Source organism: Barbatula barbatula, assembly GCF_947034865.1.
Source record: "Barbatula barbatula genome assembly, chromosome: 2".
Lineage (NCBI taxonomy): Eukaryota > Metazoa > Chordata > Actinopteri > Cypriniformes > Nemacheilidae > Barbatula > Barbatula barbatula.
Window position 1 is genome coordinate 10,581,596 of NC_136767.1, and position 18,113 is coordinate 10,599,708.

The window sequence follows — 18,113 nt, forward strand, 5'->3', positions numbered from 1 at the left end:
TCCAGTTTATAAGGCAGGAAACAACAATTGTCAGTATATTATTGTTATTCCGTACTATAATAAAGATTTCTTGCTAAAGTCTTTCCAGTTACTATGTTAGATCATGTTAGCTGCTGACCTGCACTGTAACCTTTCAGTAAGGACACAATTATCACCTAGCCAGAGGCAGAGAAATGGATTGATCCAGCTCTAGTTAACTGTAATTCATTGCCTCTGTCCACATTAAGAGTCCTGTGGGGAGGATTAATGTGGCAGAGCACCTGATAAAGCTAACCTAGTTCTCTAATATCGTGCAAACTGTTGTGTGCAGAGTAAACTGTTTGCGCTGAGGTACAAACCCAAGTCAGTTCTCAATACCTACAGTATCTAGAAACATACATCTTGCAATACCGATAAGGTTCTAAAATTTGATTCGATGTTAAAACCCTACTATCTGTTTTCAACAGGGCTCTTTACTGTTTTCTGAGCCATGAAATCAACTGGGAACCTTATATTACACGCATCTTTGATTTGGAATTCTGGAGGAGATGGCCTCAATTAGAGCAAGACTTCTAAAATATGCTGTCAGAATTAATAAACACAATTATGTTTTAGTGTTCAGTGAAGTGCATAAACCACAGCGTGTGGTTACACTCTAAACACGAGTTGTAGCAAATCACTATAAAGTCTTATATCAGTAACTCATTCTGTTTTGGACAGGTAATAATCAACAGAGGAGCAAACTACAGAGATAATGAATTGTTGTAATATGACTTGGACACCATTTAGTATATTTGGCTGTCCGAAATATATACTAAATATAAGTCTATTAGTATTCAAATAATGGATATTGTGAAACATTGTAGAAAAGGCCAATTCATTCAACTGTTTAAGCAACACTTTGACTGACATAAATATTTTCTCAACAGAGCATAACGCGAAATGTTTAAAAACACTCACACAGTGTTATTTTTTTTGTTTATTTGTGCACATATATTATCCCAAATGTTTTCAATAATGTTTGATTCCAAAGTTTTAACGAATGTAACGTCTCTCCTCATGTACCTGCATGAAGAAGGACACTTGTCGATGACTTCATATCTGCCTCTCTCTGTGTTCAACTTCTTAACTCATGATACTTTGAAATCATGAACTGGATAAGATATAAACTAAATATATTTTAAATAATATTCTACTACTGATAATAATATTCACAGTTTAACTGTCAGGCCCTTAGCCTTATTAGTCTTAGAACCAAGTAGGCCTACACCAGCGTCTTAGCATGTGTCAAATGCCATTTCTGTCATTTCAGATAAAAGGATAACTCCTCTGTTTGGTTTTGTCATGTTTGTGACTCAGGCGAGGCAAGAAAATGCCAAGGAGGAGTCAGATGATATGCTCATAAGTCATTACACTGTGCAATAAATCTGGTCCAGGTGTGGCTTATCGATCTTCCAAGCAAGAGAAATATAGTCCTTCCATTCCTTTTATCTTCTGTTGATATATGGCCAGACTGACAACAGAGGAGTGGACAAAGGCCACCACCTGAAGATACACATTAAAGAAAGGATAAAAGGAAGACTCAACAAAACATGCTCAAGGTCATTTATCCCTGAGCAATTTCACCACACTTGGTTTAACAAATTGCCTTAGATTAAATGCAAAAATAAGGAAGAAAGGAAGGACTATACTTTGCTGTAACATTACCACATCCATTAAATGTTAATTAGGCGAGGGTTGTCGGTCCTTGATAGATTTGCGTTTGCATTCAGATTGGTTACTGACGTGAGGAACAACTGCATTCTATCACCAACATCTCACCCATAAATGTTCAACTAACAAACACATTTTCATGGAAGCCCTGCTGTGTGAACAGAACGGCACTGGACCACTAGCTGTCTGTCGCGTCGCCCATCTCTCTGTCAGTATGGAGGTTAAGTTAAGGTGCAGTTCCTGAAGATGATGGCAAGCTGTGGTGCAGAATTGCTTTGTAACATTATGCACAGTCGATTGGCCAACACCAAAGGTGCGTTAAAGTGCAATATTCAAAATCGTGCAATGGCTACTTTCTTTCGTAACATTACTTATGGCATCCAATCGTTATGTTAGGCACTGGGGGAGACGTGTGCACCATGTGCCGCTTTGTTGTGCTACACAGTTGGTTCTGTGTTCAAAACTAGAAATAAAATATTTGAAAGGAAAAAAACAAAGCCACAATTCGAGTGATTTTAGCACAGCATTGAAAAAAACATGGCGACTGAACACAAAAGTTCCTTGCAAAAATATTAGGCCTACTTCGAATGCATTGTTTCATGTGTGTATAGAAACCAGTCTTGAATTTGTTTGCATGTTCGTACACAGAATATTTCAGCCGTGACTAAGTTGGACATTTGGACATTTTCACACCTGTTAGAAAATTAGGTTGTCAATTCTAAACTCTGACAGTGTGTATGTAGCCATGTTTTGGTCCCTATTATTGGTTTTCAGTGTTAACCTTCATTCGAATGAGTTCAATAATAATAAAAAATAAAGTCACATTAATTATTTATATACAGTATATATGTATACAGAACATTTTTTTATTTTAATATGGAGTGCAAATGACTAGGTTAGCTTATGACTGTTAGCTTAGAGGCTCCAATGGTACATGCAAGGACCTCGAGTGACAAGTTATTGTTTGACTTGTAAATGTTTTCCATTAAGGCTGGCCGGACCAGCCTATTCAGCATTAGCATGTCATTTTTCACCAAGTAGTTGAGGATGGGAGAGGTAAACGACAACATAAAATGTTCTCCAGCACATCCATCTAAAATATGGTTGCGAAAGACTCTGTGGTTTACATTCCATGTGTGAAATTGATATCTCACGCCCCTTGAACCATTGTCTGAAAAATGTTGCCGGTGCCAACCAATAAGGAAAAAATCCATTGATGGGAACGCTTGGGCATTCAGTAGTCAGGAAGTCAGCTGACCTAATTTTAGAGCCACAAAATGTTGCTAAACCAAGGCCAAACCATGTGAAGCAACTACAGATCATTAACACTACCTCCAAAAGTGACTTTTTCTGGCAGGGCAGTGTATAGAAGATTGGGGTCTCTGCATAACAAAAATTGCCCACTGGATCTTGTTTGGAAACGCCCAATAATTGATAAATGCCCTTACTCCTTTTTAATTGTACGATAGCAAAACGATGTTCCCGCCTAATAATTGAGTTAAGCCCCTACCGTGTTCTGCAGAGACCTGCACTTTGTGCAAAGGGTTCATTCTTTTTTTATTTTCACATTAAGAATCATTCCCCCCTGCTGTCTGTTTCTTTACCAAAGAGGCATGCAACCTAATATTTGTTGCTACCCACCGGATGAGAACCTTAAAGCTACATCAAACATTATACTACTGTTCTACTGTTATGAAAAACAACTATGTAATTGTCTTACTTGTTAGCTGGCAAATGTAACTCAAAATAATAGGCGTCCGATGATAGCTTCAGGGAGAAAATGGAAAACAAAGGAATACAAAGAAATACAGATGTCATAGACAGCAGCTTCAAAGCACACACAGAATCAAAGTAAAACGGCAGAATAATCAATGACGTGTTGATGTGACTTCATGTTCTGTGATCTTTTGATGATTATTTAACCAACAACACATGAAAGATGTGATATTTGGAGCCATTGTTGATTGACACTGCTCCCTAAGACTGCTACCCCATCGACGTGAATCTATGCAAGGCATTGAGTGCATTATTGCAAAGGACATATATTTATTCAAATGTTTTATCATTAAAATCATGAAATGCCATTCTTTTGTTACACATCTGTGATATAAAAACATGTTAAATGTATTATACATAGGTCTAAGCCAGCTTAGTAAGGGGATAGGTATTAAGAACCAGAACTATCTATTTTTAGAAATAGAGGGTAACAAAAAACTGAGTATGAAATGTTATATTTCTTTGTACAGGTTTGCATAAAATTCTGCTTGAGGAAAAAATTAAGTTTCACTCTTCGGTTGCTCCACAGTAAAACCACACAAATTCCAATTTTTTCAAATGGGCCACACTGTAACCTCCAGTTTATTGTGGACTCAAAGAAGAACCATACTGATTTTACTTTCAAGCGCCGTCAAAATTGAAAGTGCATATTTAATTTAGGCCAAGCGTTTCAGAAAACTTCCACAGGATTCCTTGGCTTGATGTGTCAGAAGAACAGATGGAGAACACAGCACAGTTGCGGGGTGCAGTTATTATGGTCTCTCAGACTTACGGAAAAAAATGTCTCACTGAAACATATTGGTGTCTTTCCCGAGCCTCTGGAAACACTGATGCAAATGTACATTTTAAAGATCATGATTTGCAGTGAGTCTTGAGAGCGCCCCTTTGAAGCAGAAGCTCAGGGGCTTTTGGAAGGGTATTGCACCGCTGTGTCCCACTGCTGTTCAGGAAAAGAAAAGTAATATTCTCTGGTGAATTAATGCCGTGTCTCTAATTCTGACTTCCCTGTATCTCCTCTAGTGCCGTGGGGTCGTATAATACTTAGTAATGAACATGAGAAAGAGCTACTACTCCCAAAATTCTAAAACAGTAAGGTGAAAGATGGAACGAAGGAAGCACGATTGAAGTTCCCACTTTCACTCAACAAATTACTGTAAAAGCCCTTAAACAATACTTAAGATTTTCCTTTATTCCTTATAAGTACTAATCTAAATTGAAGCTTTGATATATATGCGAATCCGTTTCAATGTTCAATGATATATAAAAACACTGAAGAAAAACCAATGCTTTACTATCAGACATCGTATGGGGGTCAATAAGCAAACCCTTTACAACATGGTCCAGTATTTGTTGTATAATATCACAATATAGAACTTTAAATAAATTGACTGCTTCATAATCACAATGTATTTCTTAAACTTTTGCTCTTTCAAGTCGCCGGCTGTCACACAGTCTTAAAACAAGACTAAAGGCATGGATGATGTTTTGCAGTCTTTACATAGAGCAATTAGGAAGTGATGAGAGAGCAATGTACTCTCTGAACTGCTCCTCCGAGGCTTAGGTAAGGGTTTTTCCATTTTTGATTCTGTAGCAAGCTGCATCGGGTTGGCATCTGAAGTGATGTGTGTGAAGATGCAACACTTTTTTTTGCTTAGAATGAACATCAGGTTGATTATATTGCCTGATAAATATTATGAACCATCCGAAAACAACCAAAGCGTTATAAACAACGCAACCAGCATCCTTTAATGTTTATCCAAACAATGACATTCTATCAATTAACCTGTTGTTTCCAGGGAAAACTTAATGATGAAATTAATGGTAATCGTTAATGGCTTAAATGTGTTACCGTTACAAAATGATTCATATACAAATACAAAGGAATTTGACTACAAACGGAACACGCACAGTATTGTGTGTGTGTGTGTGTGTGACAAATCTCAGAGTGGAAGGAAGGTCAGGACCGTTAAGCTTCTCTACCGGTTCTACATCAGAGGAATAACACCGTATTTCCCAAGGCTGAGTGATATACAGTCAGCCTCCCACCCATTTGGATTTCTCCGTTCGTTCCGTGTATCGGAGGCTCATTGGCTGCCGGGGAGGAGCGAGGCTCGTCGTCTTTATCAGTAAGACAGCGCCGCTGCTCGAGCGCTACAGTGACCGTCAGCCGCGCGCTCTGTTTGTACACACACAATCACCGTTTGATCGAGACCCGCGCGGAGTCTCTCCGTTATCTCACAGCGCGCCACTGCAGCAGGAGGGAAAGAAACTCCTAAAAGGATCGTTTGTTCATACAGTACATCCGCTGACCCTCCTGGGGGAAAACGGACTTAACTGACACCTGTCCTAGGAGATATTTACTCGATTACCTTGGCGTGTAACTCCGTGGGAAGAAGAAGTTTGCCGTCGGTATCGTTGCGCGTCCGAATCCTCGGAACTCCTTCTGTTGAGTAAGAATGGGACCGTTCCTCATCTTAGTCGCCCTTTGCGTTCATCTCGCTGTCCCGCATCTCGTCCAAGGTAAGTGGCCGTACAGAATCCGCCAGCACAGCAGCGCCCGGGTTTTGTTCAACTTTAAACTAGAGCAGAATAATAAAAGCGAACTAGCTACTATATTCACGCTCGTCACTAGATGACCTTAAAGATGGCTACAAGTACGACGTATTTTTATTCTGCGTACGGTAGTTTGCAACTAGATATTTCCGCGGAAGTCCGATGTAAATATTTTAAACGACTCATTGGAATTCATTGGAAGGTAGTCAGAAAGACATTTACACGGAACGGCTCTCCTCATACTCCCACGTTTTTCCATCAGTGTATCTGAGAAATAGGAGGAGACTGATCACTTGTCACGCTGGATAGACTTGAGATCTATTTACCGGAGATGAATGGACTTTGCTCCTCGTGCGTATTGATCTCCGATCACAGGGAATGTTTTCTTCCGTCGTAGACCTGAGAGTGATGCACCTTCATTCAGATGCAAACGTGCTTTCGGTGGTCAGGTATCCTGGATCGTTTCATGGGGGGTTCACATCACTTGACGTTTATTCCCTGCATTCATAGAGCTGCTACAGATCATTTGTCACGGTGGCATCCTAATACATATAATCATCCTCTAAAAATCATAAAATGGTTATGTTTCCGACTACCGTGATAGTAGTGTGTGTTTATTGACTTTTATTTGATTACTTCGACTAAAGCTAGTATTGCAACCCAAAGACCGAACAGGTTTCTCGAAACTTGTGCCATAAAAACAGCAATGATCATTTAAACCATTATTGCTTTTCAAGTCTGGATGCTGCTCAAAAGAATAAAATCCTGAATGTTCTTCAGCTGACAGCTGTGTTCCTGGATGTAGGAGCCAGAGAAAAATATCACTGTGAAATATTTGAACATGGGTCAAACGCTTGGGTATACTGTTTGTGACTTTCCAGCCTTCTGAGCGTCACGGGTCTCTGATTTTAAGAGTATACCTACCTCTTCAACTCTAGCTGTGCTTGGAGCTATAATTGTAACTTAGCTTGGCTTCAGAGCCTCCTGGTGTCAGCTGTGCCTATGCAGCTCAGAGCCGCAGCCTCCTTGTCTAATGGATTCTTTGCCGTGATACCTCAGGGTGCACTTGTTCCTCGGCTTGGTAAGAGAGTGAAATCATCAGTGGTAGTTCTTTAATTAATCAGTACATTCAGACATCACACATTGGACGAGGTGCGAGTTGGGGGCAGTCCACAGTTTCTTTTTCGGAGTTACACTTGAATTTTGTAGCTTTATAGTATATTTATAGTTCCTCTTGTTCACTTAGTATTAGCCACATATGAGAAAGTGTGACAGATGAAACATCTTCTTGTTTATCAGGTGTTTCTTCCATTCTCTGTGTCTGCGTGGGATATTTAGGTGGCTCCAGTGCTATCCTTGATGTATGCAACTGCTGGGGGGCAATTATGTGCAGACACCCTGTTCTCTCTGTTAGAGGCCACAGATGCTCCTTAAACATCTCTCGGCTGCATCTGCCCATGCCATTTTGCAATGTATCAACATGCTTTGTGGCTGATACGAAGGCATTTTGTTTCTTAACCTACCAATTGCCTGATATAGACCATGAAATAACATTTGCAGATGACATCAGGCTATACTCCTGTTTTTGTGCATGTATGACACCTTCCAACTTAAAAGTGACGGTTCATCCAAACATTATTATCATTTGCTCACCACCTTGTCATTTCAAACCTATATGACTTTCTACAGAACACATATTGGTAAAATGACAATGGCCCATTCACTTCTATTGTATAGACACGGAAACAGTCATGACATGACAAGAGGGTAGGTAAATTATGACAGAAAAATATTTCTATTGTTTTTCCATAGTTCAGACTCTTGATATAGAGGTTCAATACGGAATGGCTGTTTCTACAGACTGTCCACTCATAAGTCTAGACAAAATCTGCTTACCGTAAATGTCTTTAAGTACTTCTCATAATATCTACTTAGACTGCTTTATTTGTCAGTATTTATTGAATTATATTTCCTGCTTTGCATAGGGCGTTCCATCTGTTACGGGATGACTATTTTGTCCCAGCCCGAGGATAGAAATGTGTTTGACAGTGGACCCATGTTGAGAGCGTGAGACAAATTTGTTCTGGTTGCTTGAGCCTCTGGGCCCTTAAGCCCAAGCAGTGCATGTCTTTATCCTGCACACATGAACTGGGCTGTCAGCATCACCTGGCCACTTCATTAGAAATGATTCCTCCCAGGACTCTTGCATGGTTTATTTTTTGTGAAATTAGATGATAAATCACTAAAATTGTAATATAAAGCAAGCAGTACTTTGGGCCCTTGTAAGCTGCGAGTAACTGTGGGAAAAAGCAGATTTCTTTGTTGCGTACTTTAGATGCTCAACGCAATCAGATTCTTTTTAAAGATGCAAATGTGACCCCATCATTTTCCCAGACTGAACTCGTAGCTGTAGATGAAATTCAGAACTGTTGTGATTTTCAGTGTTGACACGTGCTTGCCTTTTTTGTGATTGAATGTGAGATGTAAAGCTTTCTTGGTTAAGCAAATGACTTCATCCCCAATGGAGAAAAACATAGCTTTATTACACAATTTTACCATCTAAAAGGCTCAAAAGACTCGCTCGGAGCAGTGGGTATGTCATTCTTCTTTTTCACCTTTGCTTTCACTCCTAATAGTTCCCCCTTTAATGAGTGCATAGAGGCCATTCCTTGCCAGATCATTGGCTCTGATTGGCTTACAGACCACAATTAATCATTGATGGAGCCCTCAAAGAATCTAAAGTGCAACATGGCTGCTCTGGTGAAACAGAGCTCAATCTTTTTTAATGACCTTTCCTACTGATGAGTTGTCATTGAACTCTACTCATTGTCCTTCCCCTCCTGTACACAAGGGTGTAATTGTGGTTATCACTGTCTGCAGTCTGTGCCCATATAACCCTTTTAGTAATGAAAGATGAATTCATTTTTCACAGACTGATGACACCGGTGGCATTTGCAGACGAGCAAGACTCAACCTATGTTGTCTATGTTGAGGCTTTTTCTTTACTGGAATCAGATCATGCTGTCCGTGGAGAAAATGATTAATGTGTTGTTTGTGGAAAATGCACCTGCTTTGGTGTAAAGGACGTGCCTATGGGGTATCATCAAAAGCCACTGAGAGTTTTTTCAATCATGGGGACTATACAACATTTCCAGTCTTTTGTATCTCGCTGGGGATTGTACGTGTAGACGTGTGGAGATTCATCAAAGGCATACTGTATAATGGAAGGGCAAGATGTTATTGTGTCTGTTTAATCCATTAGAAAATACATATATTGTAAAACTGATTGCTGCAGAAATTTTTTGCAAAGACTTATACTTTCTGTATAAGTGTTTGCCCTGACAATAAAGAAATGTTAAAATTCTATATCATGAATAATAGTTTTGTCTTTAGTTGGTGCCACGCAGTTGTAACGGAAAAAAATCTGTATTACATCCTCTGTTCACTCAATTTCTGTGTCCTGGGGATGCTTGCAAGCCTTGTATATTATATACAGTATATCTACTGTTAACAAATAACCATTGAAGTGGACGAGGTAGAGTGTTTACACGTTAGTCAAATTATTGTCCGTTCTTTTTATCATTTTTGCACGGCCTTTATGACCTGTGGTGAGTGTACCTCTTTTGAATGAAAAAATATTCAAGAGCAATGAATTAGAATAGAACAGTTGGCAGGAAATAAAATTGAATGAATATTACGTCACGACCGAGCAAGTATTCCTCTTTTTTGTGGAAACCAAATCAACCTCAGAGCAAGTCTACCATACATGACTTCTGTTAGAACCGCAGTTCGCAAAACCTGTGTGGCCAAATAGGCAGAACAAAGATTACTCTCTGAGCTGACGTCAACAAAGCAATTTATGTAATTAAATATAAAATTAAATTGCACAGTCAGATTTAATTGAATCTAAAATCAGTGTAGATTATTAATCTGCACTCAACTTGATTTAAGTGACCACTTGAGGATCCCCTGGTTTCTTCTTGGTTTTCAAATAATTACCCTATACCACCTTGCACCTTTTGTATAAAAATAAAAGGTTACATAGGTTCCAAACGTCCGAAAGTTTCAAGCACTTTTCGTGTAGCCAGGTCCATGTCTGGTCAGGTGCATCCTTAGCTTGCCTTGCCTTGGTGCTATCGTGGTAATGGGCAGAGTTTAAAGAAATTGGCTATTCAATCCTGTTGCTGTTTTCTTCAGTCCTTTCGGATTTTTATAATCAGATTAGTATCATAATTTAAAGCCTTCAACAAAATGTTTAGTCTTACAGGCTATTACATCTGTCCAAGGGCTGCTTTTGAGTACTTTTACTTGCACCCATATTATGCGATTATAATAGAATTTTGGCAATATTGCCAAATTTACACCTCATGTAAATGCAATCATGCGATCTAAATAATGCGATTACGCTCATAATCGCAGTAAGCATACTCGAAGTGACACATGTGGCGCAGTGTTGGACTAGTTAATCTGAAAAAGTAATGCATTACTAGTTACTAATGACATATTCAATAGTGTAATTAGATTACTTCACAAATGACTCTCTCCAAAATGATTTAATTATTACTGATTACTTTCTATATCCTACATCAGCCTTGATTAGTTTAATGATCCAAGGATAGACATGAACTGCTCTTTTAATTCACTCAATAAATGATATAAAACTATCTAAAGTAGTGTTATTAACTGACCAAAGTATACAAATGTGAGAATTGAATTTAAAGTAAGACTTCGAATGTTGTCAATTCCAAATTTGCACACATATTACACTAAGTATTTGGTTTTATTTCTTCAGAGGTAACAGTGTTTAAATTTAAGAAAAAAACAAGAGTAATCCTTACTTTACTTTTTCAAGGGAAAAGTGACTAATAAGTAACTAGGTACACCCAACACTGGATGTGGCGTACGCCGGTTCTAATTGCAATATGCATGTAAACTAAACACCTTAATAACATGTATGCCATTCTGACCAAGGTGCGCATGCGCTTCTGTCACGCACCTCAAGTGCAAAAACCGACAGTTTTTCCGTCAACACAAAACGCCGCTAGAGGTCTCTGTTCCTAATCTTCATACAGAAACAGCGCGGACGCGATGAAAGCATACACAAACGCTGCAGAGACATTTTCATCATATTTTTGTATTCATCACGCTGCTGAATAACTATGATTATTGGACATAATCGCATTATTGGTGCAAATGTAAACGTAGTCATTGAGCATTTCCAGGCTGTTCTGGACCGATATGCTGTGCTGGCAGTACTGGTCTACAGTACAGCATATTCCACAAGTCAATTTGGGTTTTTCACCATCTTGCTTTTCTCTATGGGGCTAAGAATGACATTATTCTGACTCACTGATATGAGGTATAATAAGATTCAGCAGCACGGGCATCATTGTGTCATTTTTCTGGTTCAGTATGAATTCCGCTGAATAAACCCCAATTACACTTAAGACCAAGTTGCTTTTATGCCTTTTTTTCTGATTAACAAAAGGTAGTGGTGCAACATTCTCGGTGCGTTCGCCAATTTAATTCTATTAGATTTCATATAATACCACAAGTCAACATCAGCTCAAAGCTTATATCACCAATCATTTGCACGATCAAGGACACCTTTTACTTATACTCTGCTTATGGAAAGATTGTTAAAGATATAGTTCACCAAAAAATGAAAATTCTGTCATCGTTTACTCACCTTCAGATTGTTCCAAACCTGTGTAAATGTCTTTGTTTTGTTTAACACAAAGGAAGACATTTGGAAGAATGTCAGTAACCAATAAGATCTCATCTCCCATTGACTCCCACCGTATTCATTTTCCTACTATTGGAAAAATGTGGTAAATGTGGGATGAGATCTGTTTGGTTTCTGACATTATTTCCGAATATCTTTTTTTGTGTTCAGCAGACCAAATACATGTATACAGGTTTGGAACAATCTATCTCTTTAAGCACATTAAGCACATTCACAACAGACAATATCTCAGGATTTGCCTCTCTTCAACATTCTTAGATCAGTTGCTTTAACTCAGCTAGTTCTGATTTAATGTGCATGTGAAGGTTCAGGGCATGGTACACGTATGCATGAGTCTATATTTTTAGTTTTCTTGGTTGCGTGTGAGTGCATCTGTGTGTGCAAGTATATGTACTGTATTTTCTCATAATGAGGTGCTATGTGTGCCATACTCAAAAAGCTTTGAAAACTAACCCAGAAATGTCATCACGTTAATAAGGCGTTCCTCACAAGCTAGGGAAGGTTTTTCAGAAACTTCTGTGACACTTTGCGCCGCACCATGCGTCTCTCTACACACCTACTCATGTCAAACCTACTCTATATGCTCAAGCAATGTGTACGACTTTATATTCTGATAGAAGGGATATATTACCTCAGATGGGAATATAATTTTTCTAAAAACGTTAACTTTAGTCGATCGGGTTGCAATGTTTAAAAATCCCCACTAATATGTTTTTGTTTACTAGAAAAAGTTGACTGAATAATTTTGATAAAGTTCCAAAGCTTGGGCTTTAAAACATCATAAGTCATGTTGTCATCTGCGGTTTGATGTTTAAAAAAAATCTGAGTTCAAACATTATTTTGCGCAGTCACAACCTCTGGAGACCGGTGCTGAGAGTTTGTGAAGTTTTATCCAGCTGTTAGACAGCTGAACCGTTCTCATGCGCTGAAACTGTGACACTCCAGGAAAGCGCATTTCCTCCTGAAAGCTTAATCGAGGAGAAGGTGTAGTGGAATAGTTTGGGGTCTTTTGTCTGTGCTATTGTCCAGATGGTGTTGACATAGTGTGTAGTTGGATGAAAGGTTACAGCCTCTTGCACCAGCTCATGTTAATTACAGAAATCTCAAAAGCTTGTTTTGGGCTAGGCAGTTTGAACATGATACAGTTTTAGTATTAGATATATACAGTACATATATACATACAGTACATGTTTTATTTTTATATAAATACATCCAGTAACATTTTTCTAGGTTTTATTTTAATGAGTTTGAGCAATGAAAAAGAAAATATAATATTGTGCATGATTGCTGATTTTTATGTAAACCTCATGGTATTGCCTAAACCGTATGTGATCGATTAGTGAGAAAATGTATGTCGAATGTGGCCATGTTTAAAAGCTTATTTGCCTTTCTATATAATTCTTTATTTAGAATGCTTTACAAAGCTTGAATTTGGAAAAATGCATCTTAGTGGAGTGTTTAATTGATTGTTTCTTTGTGCTGATCAAAGGAAAACTTGTTCTTGGAAGCTGGAAACTTTCCGCCGAAAAAGTCCAGTAATAATTGAGGTGATGGATGCTATGTGATACAATGTTAAATCTCATTATGCATTTTGGTCCATTTGTGCCGACTTCTACTGAGGCTTTGCTCATGCACGACTGGAGTGAAATGTTTTGGCTGATTCACCCTCTTTCATTTGCCTAATTAAATGAATAAACATGCCCTCATCTATCCAGCAGTTTAAAACTGATATTCAGTGTTGACTTCATTTTTCTCAATGGGCGACTCAATAAATATGTTACTAATAAGTCTCCTGCATATAGTGCTCATCTTTATGTGCCCATTGTCAGAAATATATGTGACCGCATCGCATTGTAAATGCTGTGTTTTACACGAAATATGAATCTTTGAATCTGTATTTCTCATCAGTTCTAAACTGGCAACAAACTATTTCTACGCAGGTTGTCTCTGTGAAATGGGTTTTTGTACAGGCTTGTCAGAAGAGCGTGATAGTATGTATTCTGTACAGATTATTCATCAGAAAATGTTACATTTATGTTGCTGTCATCTCTTAAATATGTGGTATTTTGTTTTGAATATTTTAACATTGAGGTGGTCAAATTGTTACTGATGGTTATGTAAAAACACACACACAATGCACATTCGGACATTAGCTAATCCAAAACCACAGCAGACATTCTTTAGATATGATTTTATGTGTTTGTGTAGGTGGGCGTGTGGGTTGATGGTTTGAATGAATAAGCGAGTCCAAAAGCGTCTTCCAACGATGCTTGTGTTCAGCGGGGTCAGACTGAAAGTGATGGAAAGTTAAGGCTTCCTGAAATTCAGATGAAAGAACCTCAGTAAACACAGGAAAAAGAAGAGGAATGCTTGTGTGCTGAACAAGGTCCCTAATGAGTTTAGCTGTGTTTATAGCAGGTGTCTACAAAATAATTAGTATCTCGTTTCTTAACTTTGTTTCTGTTGTTTAGTAACATCTGAAAATGAGCAACACCTGCATGAAATATATACTGTATATTCTCCCATTATGCAATGTAATCTAGATGCTTTTTTTAATGTAGCTATTGTTTCCTAGTTTGGTCATTCTTTTGTGGATTAGACACAATTTCAATGATGCCATCTTAAATGCATTAACTAACCTTTAGAGGTATTTTTGTCAATTAAATTGTATCATTATGTATCTCTATATTCATATATCTTTTCAAAGTGTCTTGAGGTGGAGCAAACTTTCTGCAGTTGATTCTGGTGTCTGGATCTCAAGTGATGAAGCAATACTCCTGCCTACATTCCAATCATTCTATGCTAGATTATGTTAGTCTGCTTCCAAACACAACCGAGCACTCAGAACTTCTTAACCTATAGGTAAAAACTGTGTCCAGCACAATTTTGTGTGGACCGGGGGCATATGTTATAAAATATACAATTCTCAAAAGTGAAGATCAGGATTTTTAAAGGCAGAAACTCTCAAGACAACTCATACTTTCTTTCGGATGACTTGTAGCAGAAAATTAAAGTGCATCTTATTTATTAAAATAAAAACATAAATGAATGATTGTATAAAAAGTATTAAAAAATCTGGAATTACCAATAGTGGTCCGAAAACAGACAAGCCACAAACCAGGACAGGTGTTGAGAGCCAAAGGCTCAACAGTACTTGAGGGCAATCTCATCTGAACCGAGCCAACAAAAGGTGTACAAAACCAATATGATTTGAGGAATTCGTTGAGTGCATCACACTTGCATAAAATAATAATAATAATTCATTACATTTCTATAGAGCTTTTCTGGGCACTCAAAGCGCTTTACATTGAAGGGGGGAACCACCTCCGATTTGCAGCATCCACCTGGATTATGCAACGGCATCCATATTGCATCAAAACGGCCACCACACACCAGTTTATTGGTGGAGAGGAGACAGAGTTATGAAGCGAATTGGTACACATGGGGATGTGTACAGGAAGCTGGAGACCGAAGTGCCTATGTTTACCCCTGTCCACCATTAAAAGCATCTACAATGGGCACACTAGCATCACTGGACCTTGGAGCAGTGGAAGAAGATCCACTGGTCTAATGAGTCTCATTTTCTGTTACATCATGTGGACATATTTGTACATGTGCATTGCTTACATGGAGAAGTGATGGCAACAGGAGGCTCTGGGACAATATTGTTCCATGAAAAAGTTCCAATGAAAAAGATTTTAACTGTGTTGCCCTGGCCTTTGAATTCCCTAAATCTAAATCCAACTGAGCTTCTGCGGGATGTGCTGGACCATCAAGCTCCCTTTAGTTGTCTTGTAAAGTTTATGCCTTGGCAGTCCAGCGGTATTTTGCCAGCACACGGAGGACCAACAGATGAAGCAGGTGGTCGTAATGTGTTGGCTCATCAGTATATAAACAATCACGTTGCCCATTAATTATGGTAATTAAAACCTGAATAGATACCCACACATGTAGAGTATAAGAAGCTGTGGAAGCACTTTATTAGAAGAGTGTACCTACCGTACATTAGGTATGTGCCTCACTCAGATTTCACATTGTGAGGATCTAATTTATATGGCATTTTTTAAGCAGGCATACACATTTACAACATACTTCTGTTTTCTAAGTGTGTAAGTGCATGTGTGTGTGATGTCTATGTAAGTCCCTTCTCCCGACAAAGTAAGCTTATATCATAAATTTCACATTAAGTCATTTAGCAGAAGAAGAAGTAGAAGACTGTACTAATGGGTCAGATGTTGACGGAAGATATGTTTTTTTAGCCAAACTACAGAATCTGCTGAACTTGTGGCAAGGGGGTGCTCGTTCCAGGTTAGTGGAACACATCCGGAGACTCATCCCTCCTAGACTAAATTTCTTCTTGGTTCCTGTGGTGCGAACACAACTGAAATCCACTACCTCCGGCAAATATTTAATAGTTCCTGTGGTGCGAAAGCCCTTAGCATTGAATCTTATAGGTTACAAGTTACACAAGGCTTTGGCTTTTTGGGTGAACAATTTCTTAAGCATTGCACTTTTTGGGCGCCCTCTTGTAGATATCTGTAATCTTTCTCAAAAACATACTATTGGTACTGTACCAAGTTAAGGCGGCTTTACAAAGAGTCTCTTATTTTCCTTTCATGCTTTTTGCGTCAGTTTAAGGGTTGTCTGTTGAGCAGTTAATCTCAAAATTATTCTTATTAAACCATGTTACATGGCCCAACTTTTAATTTTGTTTGCTTAGACCAGTTTGGTTATACCGGCAGACTGAATCTCCAGTCAAATTAGGTATTTACAGATGTTGAATTGTGTTTTTCTCAAAAGTTTTAAAAAGCATATTTTGTGTTGGCACCTGGCTGCTATATAAGTTGTTTTCCAGCCTTCAAAGCTCCAAGGGATCATCCCATGCTTGTAGATATAGCTTTAATGAGAACATACTGCCGTACTACAGACATATCTGATGCCTTCAGCTGGTGACAAATCTCTCGACTGTTTGGACTCGTGTGTTTTGAGTGAGTGGAGTTGTTTGATCCCCACCACAGTTATTGATTCAAACCATGTGAGCACTGCTCTCATGGCAGCCTACCATTAGAATGCACGTTTTCCCTCTCTGTCAAGCGCACTTCCCTTAACATTAACAAAGCCCAGCGTGTGCTAATGCAAGCACATGTTTTGAATCAAAATTCGCACCCCTCCTTTCCACAGACTTTATAATTGAAAACTGTGAAAAGGCCTCATCTGTCAATCAGTTTTTCACAGTAGCACGTGCCTGTTGGTGCTTGCCCGTGGTAGACACGGTGGGTGGTTATGAGAAGAGGAGCATTTTGGCAGGAGTCTCCGCATCTGTGATATCTATCAGGCTGGCATTCAGTCCAGTATGGAAAGGAAGAGTCATCATCAAAACGCTACATCTGTGACAGTCAGCCCATGCAGCCCCGGCCAAATAGATTTATTGGATGATGTGTGGGTGGAAGGGTTTAGACGGGTTGCGCTGAAACAGTTCTCATGGATGGGTCACCTGGATGAACATGTTACCCATTTCCCTGTGTAAATGTATAGAAGATATGACAAACACAAAAGCCTTGGATGCTGAATGAGTTAAGGGTGGTACGACAGGTCTATTAATAATTTACTGAACACCCACCCTTTTAACTCTCACATCTTTTGACCCTCAGTTCTGTGATGTAATGCAGTCCCGACACACTCTTATGTTCTTCAACCTGCTGTTTGGGCTTAATGATCACAATCCAGGCTGACTTTTATTTGCTCTTTTTATCCCCAGGTTCCTTTCTGTCAGGTTTTATTGAAAACATCGATTGACATGGGACACATGTAATTTGCTGGAGTCTGGTACCGGAATCTACTCCCATGACTAATTCAACAGTAGGCTGTAAACATTGTTAGGGCAGAGAAGCTGAAGCCTGAAGTCATTCATGTCAAATTTTCTGTAATACTTCCATGTACTGTTCCATGTCCAGTTTTACATGTCTTTATTTGAAAAAAAAGATTACAATATCACCATAACAATTATTTAATCTTTGCCTATTTTTGTAAATTAGTAAAATCCCTATAGATGCAGGTTCAGGAACCAAAATAGTATTTGAAACAAAGTAATAGCGATAGAACCCTTACATTTTTGTCATTTAAAATTATGACAAAAGCTTAAGACACGTCTTTTGATTGGTCGACTGCAATGGAACTGACATTGATGAGCATGTGTTGAAACAGTGTATTAAAACCGAGGCGCTTATGTGAAAGACGCTGCAAATGGCGCGAGACGCAGGCATAACCATAAAACACGTCTGTCTAGAGCGTGTTTACATAGAAAAACTAAATAAAAGTAGTTCAGCAGAATAGAAAAACGTCTTCG

The 18,113-nt window shown here is 38.7% G+C and overlaps 1 protein-coding gene across 3 annotated transcripts in view; it reads left to right on the forward strand.

Annotated features, from left to right (window-relative positions):
• Positions 1–5,410: 5,410 nt before the first annotated feature.
• Positions 5,411–18,113, forward strand: part of edil3a (EGF-like repeats and discoidin I-like domains 3a) — a 129,005-nt gene continuing 116,302 nt past the window's right edge. Inside the window, exon 1 of one of the 3 annotated variants that reach the window (XM_079449577.1) lies at positions 5,411–5,988. In XM_079449577.1, coding sequence (XP_079305703.1) covers positions 5,925–5,988 — 64 coding nt within the window. In that variant the 5' untranslated portion in view covers positions 5,411–5,924. The remainder of the gene's footprint in view (positions 5,989–18,113) is intronic. The other 2 variants (XM_079449578.1, XM_079449579.1) reach the window with 2 other exon arrangements.